Here is a 16,721-nt window from a genome sequence, read left to right on the forward strand (position 1 = left end):
TTATCTGGAGCTACAACCTGACCGACAGACCCATGAAATGAAGAGGAGGAGTGTAAAATCCCATTGAGAAGTCATTGTCTGCAGATTTAACTAGTTTGGAGGCCTCTGTGTGCACCATTGCATGGGCGGGGACATTGCTTTTGTTTTTTTGCACTTTCATTGACCCACTCCTCTCCTATAAGAGTCCTTATAAGAGAGCAGAGATCAGAGAAGCGAGGGGCCAAGGTGTTAGTCGGGTTAATATCCAGTTTCATTAAAACAGACAAATAAATCTATAACTATCTGTGAGACCTGAAATGTAAAGCAGTCTCCACCATTCTCTGAAGTCTGATGTGGGTTTGATGTGGAAATTGATGCTGTTGGGGGGGTGAAGGGAAACCAGACTTGTGTTGCAGCCAGCTGTGCCCCCCCTCCCCCTCCAGAAAGGAACTCTGTAACCCGCTACATCTGGCCTGGTTTGGCCCGGCCCTGGCCTCTGTTCCTACTACACTGACATTACAACTGTAATGGTTGCCAGGACACTGTGGAGGGGAAACATCTTGTGACGGATTCTTAATCGACAATGTCTGTCATCTCATACTTTGTACTCTCTGAAAACCTTGTATGTTTAAAACGCGCAGCTTCCAGATTTAGTTGGCGCTTGTGCAAATTAGTATATTCTTGCACAGTGCTGCATGTTCATGTTTCCATCATAAACTCATTCAGTGTGATTTTGTAATAGTGGAAATGTTCCTCATGCACTAAGCTTGTTTTGCTGTCCCCAAAGCTCGAAGCATATAATAAAGATGGAAGGAAGCTCTTTATGTCAGCCCTCTGGAGGAAGCAGTCGTCTGTAATTATCACTGCTTTTCATCCCTCGTAGCAAACACAACAAATAAGTGCTCTTGTGTGACCTGGCAACGCGTTTCACAGAAACTATTTGTTTGTGAGCTTAAGGTTTTTTTTGTTTGTTTATGTTCTTGCGATCACATGACCAAGCTTCAATCCTGCCGACCCCCGCCCCGTCCCCTCACCCGTTCTCAGAGCATCAAGTGCATTTGAAGTTGCAATGTGGAAATCATTAGCCGCAAATCCCAACAAATATAATGACAGGGCGATTAGCTCTCTCTCATCCATCCTCTGCTCTTTTACTTCTCTCTCTCTCTCTCTCTCTCTCTCTCTCTGTCTCTCGTTGCTGGGGTGGTGCAGTGTTCTATGAGCGCAGGGCTCGGTCAAGGGCGAGTCCTCCTCTTCCCGTCTTTCCCGGACTTTTTCTATTTGTAGATCTGCATGTATTTTATAGGAGGCCTCTCCCCCCCCTTCTCTTAGTCTTTCATGCGGTGGTGGTTCTGTTTCCCATCATGGTCTATGATGAAACCACACGAAAGCCGGGGCCCATGTGACGAGAGCGCAACAGTTGCTTGGTGACAAGGAACAGCGGGTGTGAGGTGGGGGCCGGGTGTGTTCGGAGGGGGGTGTGGGGGGTGGTAGTGGTGACGGTCCAATCAGCAGATGAGCTTTTCATTTCTCGCAGGACAAGGGTGAAATGCCCATATCCGCATGTCCCAACGTAAAATTTTCTCTTAAGCTTAATAGATGTGTGGCCGTCCGCAGGGCTCTTAAATGGTCCATTCATCTTTACGATGGCCTCACTTATCTCTTAGTCCTTGCAGATCTGCTACTTCCCATTCCCACCACAGGCAAATGGTGCCTCCAAACCACATGGAGCACCCCCCCCCCCCCCCCCCCTCTTCCTCCCGGTGGCAAAACGCTGCCATATTTACCATCTCATCCTGGAAAGCGAACTTGGCCGCCGCAGGTCGGGATGATTGCCAGCAACAGTTTGCTCCAGGCCGACCATGTGCAGGCAAGCTCTGCTTCGTCCTGAAGCTCCAGAGTAAAGTTTCCTAAAGGAGAGGAGGAGACGTTTACAAAGTCATTTGGCTCTGTCTTTCTGATGCAGCGTGTTGAGCGGCGCTGCACGCTGCCAAGTTCAGTCGTTTTAGTACACGCTCTTTCTGAGGGGAAGATATTTGAAGGATGTGAGCTCATTTGGGATGCAGTCGGTTGCCCTGTCCCTGCCTGATGTTATCCTCTCTGACTGGGGCAGTAACAGTCATGATTGCTTTTGGGGAGCAGTGACTCATGATTGTGCTTGTGCCGCTGCCAAACTCTCAGTAGCTGTGTTTCCTTCTTTTTCTTTCTGTTGCCGTGGCTGCCGGCGTCCCAAAAAAATGTATGCATTGAAAATCCATCATGGCCGAGTCCCGTCTACCCAGATTAGTACAAATCATTTTACACAACGCGTATCCAAATACCATCGTTCTGGAACTCTTCCACTGCAGCTAGTTCAGATGTTGGGATTAAAGCGCCTCCTTACATCCTAAATTTTCTACAAACGGCTCCATGGATCCTCTGCATCCTTTGCACATGCAGTAATCCAGACCAAATGTGCATTACTTAACACGCCTCACCTTCTCCTCTGGGTGCCAGCCAGATGAAAGCTTATTCAACCGCCCCTCTCATTGCTCCCTAGTGTAAGTGTGGGAAGATCATGACCTCTGCTGTAACGCCATTAAGCAGTTTTTCTGACTTTGTGGAGCCGTGTTCTGTCTCAGCCGCTCTCAGGTGGATTTACGATCCGGTGGTTGATACCCTTGCATGCCGACTCGAGGCGGTATTAATTTGCTAAGAGAGTAGGGAGCCATTTACAGACAAAAGAGTGGCATCATAATTGCAGGAACCTGACACCCTGCTGCTCCGTGCTGCCGTTGAATTCCTGTCAGCCAGACGATGTACAGCTGATAAGCTTGACTGAACCGCATAGTTGGAACAACTTTAATTAAACGCAACTTTGCCCGACAGATTGCAAACATCCCAGGCCTCTGATTTACGCAAAACTTAAGTGTTAGCAGTAAATTTGTGGTGGGTGCCAGAGGCTGTAATATTTGCTTCCATTCAAACTGACTGCTGTAAATACTGCAAAGCATTGTATTAAAACTTTCAATGTTCTTTTTTAATTAATTTAATTATACATATATTTACCTTTTTAACATCTTAACATTTAACATTGATTTACGAGTTTGCTGATAAGAAAATAACAATTTTTAAGTCCCTTATCTTAACTTTGAATCACCGATGTGGCATTACAAGGCCGAGAGGCCGAACAATCCCCAAAGAAACATTTGTTTTTGTATGAGTTGAAAAGGGGGTGACAAAAAGAAAGGAGGAAAGAGTAGAGAAGGAAAGGTGGGAGAGATGACGAGAACAGAGGGTGAGGGAGGGAGGGAGAGAGGGAGGAAGTTTGGAAACCTTGAACTTGACAGAAAATGAGAAAGAGCCTCGGAGCACAGCTGAACCAGCCCAAAGGGTATAATGACTGTCATATTGCAATGCATTAGCTCATAATCAGACAGCTTGACTTGATGAAAGGGGCCGATCATTGGCAAACCGCGAACATAGCAACAGGACCCGGTGGAGACGGGCCAAACAAGCATGAATAGTTTTTTGTTTTATTATTATTATGATTGATGTTTGATTGACAGGCATGACGTGAAAGAGTTTTAATAATTTCACTGAGTCTTGTGCAACATTTTCAAGTGCAAATAAGTTTGCAAGGGAATGTGTCATAGATACACACACACACACACACACACAGTATATCTCAGTATATCAGTCAACTTTATTGTTAATTCTGCCATATGTACATAGACGGGATTGAAAAGCCGTTTGTCTCTGACCCTCGGTGTATAAACATTTAAGTACTCAACATATTAAGTACTCACAACATGGTACAGAGTACGACACAGTATGCAGTCATAAGGCACACGGTGGATAACATGCACAGGCTATGCTATGCTATGCTAACTCAATGTATCTGCTCTTAATACCGCCGAGCAGGGCCCCATGTTTTGCATTCACCATTTTAGTGTCATAATGAGTGTTTTTCTTTTTATCCCCTCTGGTTACACTGAAGTCGTATCCTTCTCTGTCAACACCCGACGCACTCATGAGTAATCATAACAGGCACATAATAAATTAATATTTCCCAGCGTAATGCAATCAAAAGAAGAATCCAGTTGAAGCCGTTAAAGGTCTCTTGACGGGAGCCCCCCCGAGGCTCAGTGCGATGAGCGCTGATGGCTCATCACGCTCCCATCAGCCTTTGTTTATTTGAACTGCCTCGTTCAGGGAAGAAAAGACTGTTCCACTGCTGCCATTGTTTTGCCTTGGGAACTCGGCTCTCTCTCTTTCTCACTCTTTCTCTCTCTCTCCGACTCGGCCATATGGTCGTCATACACTTCCTGGAAATTTAAGACGTGTTTGCTTTTGCTGTATATCTGCAGGGCTCTCTTCCTCGCCCTGTATTCGTGTGTTGACATTAATTGAAACAATACTGTGACTGATCTTGTTTTAACACTTTTGGCCAGAGCTTAAAATTAATTATGCCTGGGCAGCGAATACACTGATCCCAAAACTTATCGTCTACGGTCATTCCAAACAAATTCAAACACTTGAGTAACAACAAGATCTTTTCAAAGAATCCAGATTCTCAATAAAGCAGGTCACATATGTGGCCGCCTTTTACATGCCTGTTTAAAATCCCTTGCCAACTTTTGACTTCCATCTCAGTGGACGTCTAAAGCTCCCTAATAGCAAACATCAGATTTTAATTTAGTTTGAATCTTCTCATCTCCATTTCATTTCTCTCTTTACAGAGTGTTACACTGCCAACGGAGAGGACTACAGGGGCCTCCAGAACCAGACCAGCCTGCATGGTGGTAAACCCTGTCTCTTCTGGAATGAGACCTTCCAGCACCCGTACAACACCCTCAAATACCCCAATGGAGAGGGAGGACTAGGCAGCCACAACTACTGCAGGTGAGTCTACTGACAGTGTGGTTCATCCATTAAGAACTAACACAAGATAAATCAACTTGACCCTGAGTTTTAATCTTAAATAATGAGGTTATTGTATCGCTTCTTGGTTTTGAATGTTGGACCTCAGGGAATATATTTTCTAAAAAGGTGAAATAATATGTTCGAATATGTCTTTCATCAGCATTATTGGAATTAAATATCACGGGGATAATACGATTCTCATGAAAAGTCATGCAAATTTAATTTCACCAACTGTTTCTGATTTGTCTCGGTGAAGCATATTAAACTCATGCTGTATTTATTATTAATTGATTAATGGTATTATACTGCCAGCAAATAAAACTGCTAGTAGGTATTCCCGAGTCTTTTATGGGGGGGGGGGTTGTCTACAAAACTTCAGGTTAGAGTTCATGAAGAATTTTCTTTTTTAAATTTCAATTCATGTCGCCACTCAGCATGTCAGGTAAGCGTCCGTCAGAAGCCCAGAGGATTAGCTACTGTTCCCTCATGGTTTTTTTTTGTATTATTGTAGAGCAGTCGCCTGCGTGAGATTCAGCAGAGTTTCCACAAAATCCTTCTTAGCAGTCAAAAGTAATATAATATTAGTTTACATAACAGAATTTTTTTGACTTGTACATTTAAAGCCTGTCTCTCTAAATACTGATGTTTGACAGAGCTTTGAACTTCCTCGACGAGGCGGTTGACTCTTTGAATAATTTAAAACCAGCTCATTTTCGTTTTGCGCAGGGATCTGCCTCTGAATATTTGATTGGCCGTACCCACACGGAACATTTAGTCATCACACGGAGACAAACACACTTGTGTAAGTTTGTGTAAGCAAATCTGCATCCTTCATCCCCGGGATGTGAAGGGACACGGTGGCTTTGGGGTTTCTAACCATTTCTCTTCCTCGGTCACACTCCGCAAGTGTCAGAGCGGCTGCGTGTGCGACCGTCGGGCTTGTGTTTCTTCAGGGAGCCACACTCTTTTTCGTGAGCCCGGTTCAAATTCACCAAGACGGCCAGAACAGTGGCTTGGCTCGCATCGTCAAGCCATGAGAAACAGACCACCCCACCCCCCCTACCCCCCTCCCCGTCCTGCGCCTAAAGCCTCCGAAACATTTCATGGTTGTCAACTCATAACGCAGCAATGCTTTGAAGTGGCCCTGGACAGATTTGTTTTCACTTGAACTGGATGAGAAGTCAGGAGATTGATGAGCTGGATACATGCTGAGGCTTGAGGAAGCTTTCCCTGCACATTAGCAGCGTGCTACGTCCAACAAGACATTCACACTGGACATCTCCATTGTTTGGGTTTGGCTGTTATTTTGGCCGTCGATGCCGTTAGCGGCTTTTCTGACTCACTGACAGCTCAGAGCTTTGTTTCTTTTCTGACAGAGGGATTTCTGTCACATGGGGCGGCAGCTACAACCGCTCTCAGTCTGCCTCAGACACCCTCCTTGTAAATCGTCCCCCCTCAGCAGCGCTGTGCGGACCAAAGTGGCCACTTCATTGTGAAAAGATGAGGGATGGCATTCATGGCATGTCCGCACAAGGTCAAGAATTTGTGCATGTGTCCGTCACGTGTGTTTGTTGCTGTGTGCACATGTTTTGAGCAGAACCCACCGCAGAGACTCATGTGAAATGTTTGATCACAGAAAGTTGGCTCGTGCGATTGTTTTTTTTCCGGCCATGTGGGGAACTGCCTTGGACGTTGTTGCTCAATTTGGATAACAAATCTCCCCATTACCATGAAGTGCAATTCAAATTCCGTTTCCAATATTCCCTTAACCCCTTAAGCCCTGAAACACTTCCTCATCCTGTGTCTGCTTCTCTTTCATCTAAGGCTTAAATTCTCAGGACAGAGTTCTTGGTGGTAAATGTCTGGTGGTAATTCTCAGACAATAGGCGTTGATAATAGAATGAAAAGTGAGAAGGAGGGATAAAAGAGAGAGAGCCGGGGCGGTTTTGGCATTTCTGACCCCGAGGCAAATTGTGGTTTTACAAGGGAAGCGCTGAGGCCGGCGCACAGGTGGATAATGCAAAGACGGGAATCACCACATTCTTAACTCGGCCCTGAGAGCGTATCAGATGTTGAGAAGTGGAGGATCACAAACTCACTTCTCGTCTCATCACTGGCTTTTTTGCTGCGGTGATTTAGGTGAAGCGAGGGCACCACAGTGGAGCTGGAGAAAGAGCCCTAACAGCCCCCACATTTCATCTTTATAGCCGGCTATAAAATACCCCAGTGAAAACAGGGAGGAACTGGGCAGAGGGAAATGTCACATTATTCCCCTGGAAAAAAAAAAGAGAGCACAAAGCCTCGGGAAAAGGACAAGAGCTCTCGTGTCTAAGCCGAGACTGAGCGAGACTAATTTCAACATTACTGATCATCTGGGAGGTTCGATTCAGAACTCACTTCATATCTTGAAGTGGAAGTAAATAATCTACTCTTCAGTCTTTGCAGTTCCCTCAAACTTCAGCCACTCTGAAGTACGTCTCTGACCTTTTCTCAATGCTTCATGACATTCATAAGAACGACTCACACTAATCGAAGTTCTGATTCACATTTCGTTTCTCGTTCCTCCTAATCTATTGTTCCTCGGCTCATGTTGGGAGTCTCCCCCGGTGCATCAGTATTAAGAGTGTGAAGTGGGCGGTTGAATAGCTTTGCCGGCCGTTTCCTGGCTGGTTTATATGCAGGTGTGTGTGTACTGTAGAATTTATGAGTGTCCACTATGGCTTCTAATGCTTTTCCTGAACACAGATGAGATAATGGAAATGCCAGAGTGAATAGTGTCCCCGTGTTGATTGTAATTGAATCGCTATGATGTCAGGTGCAAATCTGAGGTCAGGGAAACTGCAGCCAACTTGTCCACCGCTCTACGACTACATTACAACCCCTGTGCGCTGCTTTGTTAAATTGAAGAAGTTAATAGAAGTGTCCCGTGAGAAGATGTACTGTGCGGCGCCATCAACATAATAGCCATCTCAGAATAGAACTAAGATCCTGTTTCATGCAATAAAATGAACCCCTTGTCAGTTTTCTCAGCACTTGATCTTTAGCTTCCACCACGTTAGCAGCACGCATCAACAAACTCTAAATGAGCTTTTTCAGTGTTTCCTCAAGTGTGTTATGAATGGGTTTTTTGTGAACATAAAAGTTCTGCAAAGTTAAGAAGCCCAAAGTCAGTGAAGGGAGCTCCCCTCCCCCACAGAAAACACTGACGCTCCTGAAACACCTCGTCATTAATCTGGATTCCACGTGACATCACAATGGTGCCATACATTTGCGTAGTGCACGCCCATCTCCAGGTAAAGCGAGAACGGAGGCCGACATTTCCTGCACGCCCCTTAAAGAGACAGGCGCTAAAACCAAGTGTTTCAGACAGAGGCTGAAAAGAGGAGCTGCAGCAGTGGACAGTTTGAGGAAAGTGATGTTGTCTGGACATTTAAACCTTTTCGAGTAATAATACAAATTAGGATTATGAACCTGAATATAAGCGGAATGTATTTCTTTAAAGCTGAGCCGGAGTGAAGATGGCTATGTTTAGTGCAGATGTCATCTAAAAGCCTCAGAATATCAGCGTTTGTTCAGCACTACTAGCTCCTCTGCCGTCAATGCCCACCTGTCCTTCCACCATGTTTTCAATTAACATAACTGATCTGTTTTGTTTGCTGCACCTGCGTCTTGGAGACTAAGTTAGCTTGATGCTTTATCAACCAAATCAACATGGTAATCACGGAAATTAAAGATTGAAACGGTATAATTAACCATCTGGAATTTGGTTACAGGGAGACTGGTAACACTTTCATCTCCTTTAACTCTGAGTTAAAGAGTTTTGTGCGTCTTTTTGATTTAAATAGGAGAGTTTTATGTTGATTGAAGCCACAGCAGTGACTCAACTGCATATAAACATGCTCGTGGGAGGCAAGTGCACCTGAAGAAGCTCCTACCATTTAGTTTGTGATACTTAAAAAAAGTCAATATTGTTTTCTCTCTCCATTTGCATAACTGTCGATAATATCCACGTCAACGGTTTTGGTGGAAACACTTGCTGACGTTCCAACAAAAACTGTTGACTGTCACTTCTGTGGATTATCCAAAAAGAACAGGGATTGTTCCTCTGGAAAGGTCCAGAAGAATTACTCAAGGCCCTGAGCGCAAAAAAAAGATGTGGTGGAGGCAGAAATCTCAGAAACAAACCCAGAGCAAATCAAACTAAAATGATGCGCCGTGTTTACCAGCCTCACATGACACAGGAAAACCATGACCTTGTATTTTGTAGTGGACCGTGAGAGAACAACAATGGACAGTGGACTATACATATCAGGCCACAACCAAGACGGCCTCTTCTTCAATACACGCATTCATGCAGCGCAGCAGCAGGCAGCAGTTTGCATGCTAAATCATCCAAGTCAATTAAAGAGTCTTCTCTCAGGCAGTAAATTGCCAGACTCTGATCTGCTGTTGACCTCAAATCCCAAACCAGAGGAGCCTCTCACCACCAGTCGGCATCTCTCTTCTCCCCAGTTCTGTAAAATCACAGGAAGTTTGGCTTTTACTTTATTTAATTATTTTTTTTACATGCCTGCCATGGGCTGGGCGAATCGCAATGACGCACGGAAACAGTATCGCCGTATATTTGCTTTTCAACAGCTACAGCCACAACTTTAAAAACACAAACCATGTCCATAGTAGAAATTGCACATGTTTTCCTGTTTGTTAGTTTTCAGGAGTTTCAAGTTAGGTTAGTCAGGGTCATTGCTGTTCTGCCCTTAATCCAAGAGCCGAGGGAGTCACCACGCAGAATTAATGTCTGTGTCAAAGTGAGAGCAGGCGTGGCAGGACAGGTGTCAACACCATTGTGTTAGGCCTGCGTCCTGCTCTGTGCGGACGTCCGTGTACCCTCCAATTTGTTGTCACCACACCACAACGCTGCGGGGGCACCAACTGCACATGGCCGCAGCAGACTGAGTATAGAAACAAGTATAATAAGAAGAACTACGCATCAGTGGTGTCCGCAGCTGTCCCTGTGCGTGTCCACGAGGGACGGTAACTGAGGTTTTACACGCCTCCGATTCTGCAACGCCGCCATACTATCCACACGGCCTCCGCCACACTGGGGCAGCAGCTTCGCTTCCAAACACGTATTTGTTGTTTGCTCGTACACACTGAACCTTCTTATTCTTTCACAGACCAGACGCAGATTAGTGCACTGCTCCCTCCTACTGGTGTAGTTTCGTTATTGTCACTTACAATTTGTGAGGGCTCTACTGGTCAGCACAGTTTTGTCAAAATCCATAGGGTCACTTTGTTTTTCAGGTGTGTGTATTTTGACTAAACAAAGTCCGTCTTCACTCTCACATAAAGATGAATTAAATTGGAAGCGTGTTCTTCCCAGCATTCGCTCACATGGTTTGATGTAAAGGATTTTGAGGTTTTTATATGAAGTTTCACAGTGCCAGGCATTTTAAAGACGACCATAAATTAACTTATTAAGGTACATGGAAAATGGTTATTAAAGGAAACCTTTTGAACGGCCGCCAGCCAAGAACAGCTGTTTTTGTCAGTGTTCAGATGTGAGCGGCTGCTGCCTTCAAATGTAGCAGCAGAGAGAGAAAAATGCAATGTGGCTATAATTGGCTCTTTTCCGAAGTGTGTGGCTCACTGAGAGCAGAATGAGTCAATCAGTGTAATTGTGCCAATTAAGTGTCCAAACATCTTCAGAGATCCACCTCTGGGTATGGGAGTGTTCCAACAGGCTCTTCTCCTCAGAGCCACCTCTGACGCACATTGATGGGAATACAACCCCCCCCCCCCCCCCCGAAACCTCCTAAACACACACGCATGTACGCACAAGCATGTACAAGCACATGTACATGGATATATATGTTTTTGTCTGAGCTGCCGGGTTAAACGAAAAGATTTTGAGACACACACACACACACAGGACTGATGATGTTTCTCTGTCATGGGCCCTGCAGCTGACGTTCACTTGCTAAAAGGGTTTGTGTGCAGGTGTTAGAGTGTGTGTGTCTGTGTGTGTGTGTGAGAGAGAGAAAGAGGGGGAGGGGGGGATAAAACAATACTTGGGGAGTGGGGTTTTGGAGAAAGCTCGGAGGGGCTCACCACATCATTTACTGATCAAAGAGTGGGTGAGACACGGGATGAAGGTCTACACGAGATTTTTTCTCCTGCACTGATTGTCGTAATTCATGTCAGCCTCCTTAGGGGGTGATTAAGAAAGTGCCGTAAATTACATAAGTGGCTATAGATGAGTTCTCTGGAGTCTTATTTCAAATGGGGCTATTACACGTTGACAGGCCTGAAAACAGAGAAGGGGAGAGAGAAATGGAGAAAGGCTACATAATCCAATCTTTTGATGGTTGGACCCAGTTTTTGAGCTTTTCAACTATTTCAGTCGTAGCCTCAGGCCAAACAAACAGGTGTCTGCCCCCAATCTGGGTGGAGCAACAAACAGATCTGGGCTCATGATACGGTGTTGAAACCTTCTGAAAAACAAGGCTGGCTTCTTGTGAACATGGGAAGATTTCAGGTTGAGTGAACCTCCAGGTTGTTTTGACGGCAGGATGATAGAATAGAGGATAAATAAAAATGTGTCTAGATAAGCTCTTTCTTTGCTTATTCCCACCCCTGACAGGCTGTAAAAAAAAAAAAAAATCCAGTAACTGTTTGTCACATACTGAGAGTGAAAAGCTTTAAGGCACTTAAACTTGAGTTCAACCCAGAAAAAAAGCTTTGTCAATACCTCATTCTCAGTGTGAAAAGAGAGGAGGAAACTCTGGATAGTGTTTTTTGATAGGAGAAGAAAAGAAATGGAAACGCCCTTCACAACTTTGAGCACAAAGGGCGAAACGGGATAGCGCTGCGCCGTAGGGCTATTTCAAGATGCTACAATGAGGCGTGTCAGAAAAGAAGAGAAAAGGTCTCTGGCAATTACAGTGAAAAAAATAGCTGTGTCATCTTAGACGGCTTTCGGAGTCAACAGGGAGTTTGCTTTTATAGTTCTCATGTAATCTTGAAAAAGAAACAGAGAGCAAAGAGCTGAAATGGCACCATTATGACCCCTGTGTGCAAACTCGATTTAATTTATCAGCAGTTTTAAAGTTCCCATAATGGTCATTATTTACAAAATTGCACCGGGGAGAGTTTCAGCCTCCACAAAGATCTGAGGGTGTTTCTGTCTTCGATCCCGCTCTGTTTCGCTTTTTTCCTGAGTGAAACTGAAAAGAGAAATCACAGAGGGGCCTGTCCGCCTCATGTCGGGTCGAAAGTAGCTTGATGAGGTTCTGAAGCGGCCGCGGCCTCGGACAAAAGCTCTGCCCCATCACGCACACCCCTTTTCTTCAGGTTTGTGTCTGGCCCAGAACAAAGAGCCCCCCCCCCAGCCGCCGGTCTGGCCCTTGACTGACGTGCACGGTCAAGCCTCCGGAGCGCAGAGGAAGAAGCTAAACCAACAATCGCCGGCGGGGGCTGTGCTGGGAATGATTGACACAGACAAGATAATCTCCCTCTGAAATATTATTGAGGATTCAGCTCTCGACAGCTGGGTTTTTCAGGGGATAGTCGGCCTTTGTGTTGTATTTGTACCCTCATATCCCCGCCGTCACCCCGTCTCTTCTTCCTCTTCCCCCTCCACCTTTCTCCACCTTGTCTTACCCTGCGTCAGCTCCCCATCACACGTTTAAAACGACACCCACAATAAGACCGACAAATCAGGCGAATGGCCGTTCTCGTAATGCTGCGCCGAAAATAGGAAAACCCAGCTTCACATCCGGGTTTCGTTGTTTCTGCTGCTTAATCAGATTGACTCAGTTTGCTGGTTTAACTTTTTACACGTGTGTGTTTTCAGAAATCCCGACGGGGACGTTCAGCCGTGGTGCTACATCGCTGACAACGAAGACAGCATCTACTGGAGATACTGCGACATCCCCTCGTGCCAGAGTAAGAAATCACAGCCGCTCCTTCATCATTCTTTCCGTCTGTCTGTCTCTCTCTCTCTCTCTCTCCGTCTGCTCTGCCCTTCCATGCCCTTGGGGCCATATCACAGGAACACGGACGTCATTTTTATTGCGATGCTCGAGTGCTATGAATAGCTTTTACTGTATGACTTGTACACAGCTATTACCATCTGAAAAATGCCTCTAATTGCCTCCCATCATCCCTCCTCCTGCCGTGCCCGGGCCTGCCCTCGCTTTAATGCAAGCTGTCAATCACGCTGTGTGTGTGTGTGTGTGTGTGTGTGTGTGTGTGTGTGTGTGTGTGTGTTCATAAAGTTCCCCTTTGGCTCAGCAACTTGTTTTGACTCGCTTTTTGATGTGAGTGATTAAATACATCAACCTGTTTGTGGATGACTTTTGTTCACATGTCCAGTGACACACACACACACACACACACACACACACACACACACACAGACACACACACGCAGTGTTTCTGTGGTAATTCGATTTTTGATTTTATTTACTTTAACACTTAATGTAACATTTTTAATTTGTGCCAAAATTCAGATTACGTCAGAGTTTTTATTGCAGACATTTATAAAGTAAAAGACTCAATATATATTAAAGATGAAATTTGGCAGAGCAGACCTCAGATAATCGATTTAATGATAATAAATATTTCACTTGCCTCCTCAGCCATGAATTATAGTCCCTTCGCTTTTCTTATCGAGTCTCCCTCGACTCTTTTCTATTTCCTTTCCAAACACTTATAACCCTGTGTCTGACCTCTGCGTTACCTAATATTCAACATGTCATAGGATTTCTCCTGCAGTTGAACCTAAAGGCCTGAAAGATAAAAAGCAGCATGTGTGTGAACTTTAGCCTAAACTGCTGGACAGTCGTTAACTCAGAGTTGAAGGGTAATTTTTATCACTGCAGTAGGTACCACCAGGTCTCAGGATCCTCCCAGGCCCTGCAGCCATCCCACCATTATCCTGTCTGAGTAGCGTGCTTTACCAAAGCCTGCTGCTTGAAAGGCTCAGTATCCATTAACCCAACTAATAATGCCTGTTGGCTGCACAGCCATGTGTGTATCCATGGTATTTTTTGTGCATGTGTGCGAATGATTGTATATAGGAGGTCGTCTGCATCCCATTAGACTTTTGAGTGACCTATTTCAGACCATGTCCATTTATCTCAGTGTGTCTAGGCCAACATCCTGAATCTTTGTGGTCTGGGAGGAAAGAGGGGAGCAGCCCACACGGTCGCAGGGTTTGTCTCTTATCTGTGGTGAAAATCAGGCCAGCTTTTGTCCCAGATGGGTTTGCCGTGTGCTGGTTCAGCCTTGTTTTTGTCTGGGATCCAGTACTTCACAGCGTGTAACACATCCTTGTGACATGTGGCCCATTTCTGAGCGATTTGCCCGTATCAGATGCTGTCTTACATGAGCGTTCATTTTCCTGTTTGGGAATTAAAAGTTGTTCAAAGCCGTGTAATGTAAGGCAGAGGAGACAAGGTTTTGCTGTGAGCCATGTGTCATGAAAACATGCTTGTTCAGTGGAGACGGTTTCTCCCTGCAGGGATACCACGGAGCTTTCAGACACAAACGCTCTGTCTCATCTATTGTGAAGCCACAATCGCCATGTGGTGCCTTACCTTCTGGCGCTGCCTGTTTTCAACACGCTGCATTTGAAAGCCTCAGCTCCCAAGTGAGAAAATACTGATCTCTGTGTTAGTGCTGCTGGCAACAGAGAGCTGAAAAACACTGTGGTGTAGCAGAGAAAGGGCAACAGTGGTCTCTGTTTTCATTTTGTCTGGCTTTTGTTTAGTCTGTGCTTCGTTTCGTCTACTTCTTTGCTTACGTTTGATGTCGAGTGGCTGGTGGTTGGTGGCCGCTGGCTGCGGCACCTGGAGCCTGCCAACCGTCAGTCTGTTATCCAGCTGGGCTCCCTGTCATCTCGGGTCATGCCACCCCAGTGAGGGTGACACACCCTGGTGGCGCGCACACGGCCACGCAGGTCACATGAGGCCAGAAACACATACTATGACTATTCGGATTATAGGGTAGGTCACGACATTTGTTGGTCTTAGTAATCCCTCGTGGCAGCAGTTTTCATGTGGTGGAATTATCTAAACATTTCAAGAAGGCGCGCTGTCAAGGCACATCGTCTACTGGACAAATTGACATTTCCATCTGTGTCCTGCAACAATGACACTGGTTTTGAGGCCCTTCTCATTCCCAGGCCACTAAACGCTCAGCGAAGCACTAACTTCTCACTATGGGCTGTGATTTCTTCATGTCCAGTTCCTGTGAAGCCAGAAATCTAACATTTCGGAAATCTCCATTTCCCCACGACTAAGTCATTATTTCAACTTCAATAAATGTCAAGAGTGAAAAGATAAAAGTTTATTCTCTGTACTCGTAACATTGTCTGAGGTACACTTTTCTCAACGAGCCTCCATTCAAACTAGACACAAACTAGAGCTCACAGCAAAAAGCATTATTTTAAACTTTACACACGAGAAGTCAGACGATTCCTTGATAGTGTTGCAAATCGTTTTTTTGTGTTAATGCCAGTTTGACCTAAAGCTGCGTTTTCACCACAGGAACTTGGAACTGTGAACCTCTGCAGGGACCAGGGTCGAAATTAAAATCTTAGGGAAATCTTTTTAACCCTAAAAAGTCCCTGCTTGGGAGACGGTACTTAACAAAAGTATTGGAACCTCAGGGGTTGGCAGCGCTGAAGATGCCTGATTGGTTGAGGACTCGACGTTTTGAAGCCGGTCGGTTTCCGCAGTAGCTCATAAAGTCTCTCATAAAAATCCTTGACTAACTAAACGTAACATTTCAGGTCTTTTGAAAACTAAACTGAAGGTTTTACTTTTGGTCAAAACGAGAAATCTGGTCTGTGCCGATGTTGAGCCGATTTCGTGTGGTAGTGTGAGGGGTTCCAAAGTTGTTTAATGAGCAATAATCTTTGTTTCGTTGTGTGTTTAAGATTATAAAGAAGAATTTCTGTGAAGATTCTGCTGTCATTGGTGATGCAACCGGATTTCGTAATTGTTTAGGTGTAGTTGTGGTCTGAGGCCAGACTAAGATAAACTCCAGATGAAAGTTCATATTAGTGATTCATGTGACTTCAAAATGACTCAGTTAAGTGGTAATAAAATCTTACAAATTGTGGCACAACCCTACTTTATGTCTCTTTTTTAATTCTGGCATCTGCAGCAAATGTAATTCATTATAATTAATTTTCATAGGTTCCTCATGCAGGGTGTTCCCCACTGGAAGGACATTGTGTTTTGTTGTGGCTCCGGTAAGTTGCCAAGCATTTGCCCCGGCTGAATTCGACTGACACAGACTGAAACTGTGAGGCTGAAGTCTGTCGAGCGTTTGCCAAGACATAGACTTTGATCTGCATGTTGGAAGCTAATCTCTCAACAGCATAAAACCAAGAAAAACTTGTTGTGCCACTGTGTCCTGTTCTATCTGTAAAGACTCGGAGGTTTTTTCTGTGTTTCTGTGCAGTGACTTTCAGGAAAATGCAAAAAATACAATACATATCATTCAAAGGAGGATTATAAGATTAGCAGCAAAACTAACTTGCGTACTTGTGTAAAGTCGTTTGGGTCGGAGTGTACCACAGTTAAAGTCTGGACAAGTTCAGAACGGGTCCTACCAGGAGTTTTGCAGGGTTTTTCTCTAGAACAGGGATTAGAGAAGATCTCTGCAGAGGTTTTGTCTTTCTGACACAAACGTTGGTGCTGGAACTGGAAAAAAAACTACAAATAATACAAAAATGAAAACAGATGCAGTTTTGTTAAAGTTTTTATAACCAATTTCTTTTCTATGTGATTAAAGCTCCAATTTATGATTTTGACAACATCATCATC

The 16,721-nt window shown here is 44.8% G+C and overlaps 1 protein-coding gene across 2 annotated transcripts in view; it reads left to right on the forward strand.

The window, feature by feature from the left end:
• Nucleotides 1-16,721, forward strand: part of kremen1 (kringle containing transmembrane protein 1) — a 53,892-nt gene that overhangs the window by 14,524 nt on the left and 22,647 nt on the right. For both annotated transcript variants that reach the window (XM_069523345.1, XM_069523346.1), the window contains exons 2-3: nt 4,698-4,860; nt 12,737-12,828. In XM_069523345.1, coding sequence (XP_069379446.1) covers nt 4,698-4,860; nt 12,737-12,828 — 255 coding nt within the window. The remainder of the gene's footprint in view (nt 1-4,697; nt 4,861-12,736; nt 12,829-16,721) is intronic.

The sequence above is a fragment of the Paralichthys olivaceus genome, chromosome 4 (genome assembly GCF_024713975.1).
Source record: "Paralichthys olivaceus isolate ysfri-2021 chromosome 4, ASM2471397v2, whole genome shotgun sequence".
In the NCBI taxonomy this organism is placed as follows: Eukaryota; Metazoa; Chordata; class Actinopteri; order Pleuronectiformes; family Paralichthyidae; genus Paralichthys; species Paralichthys olivaceus.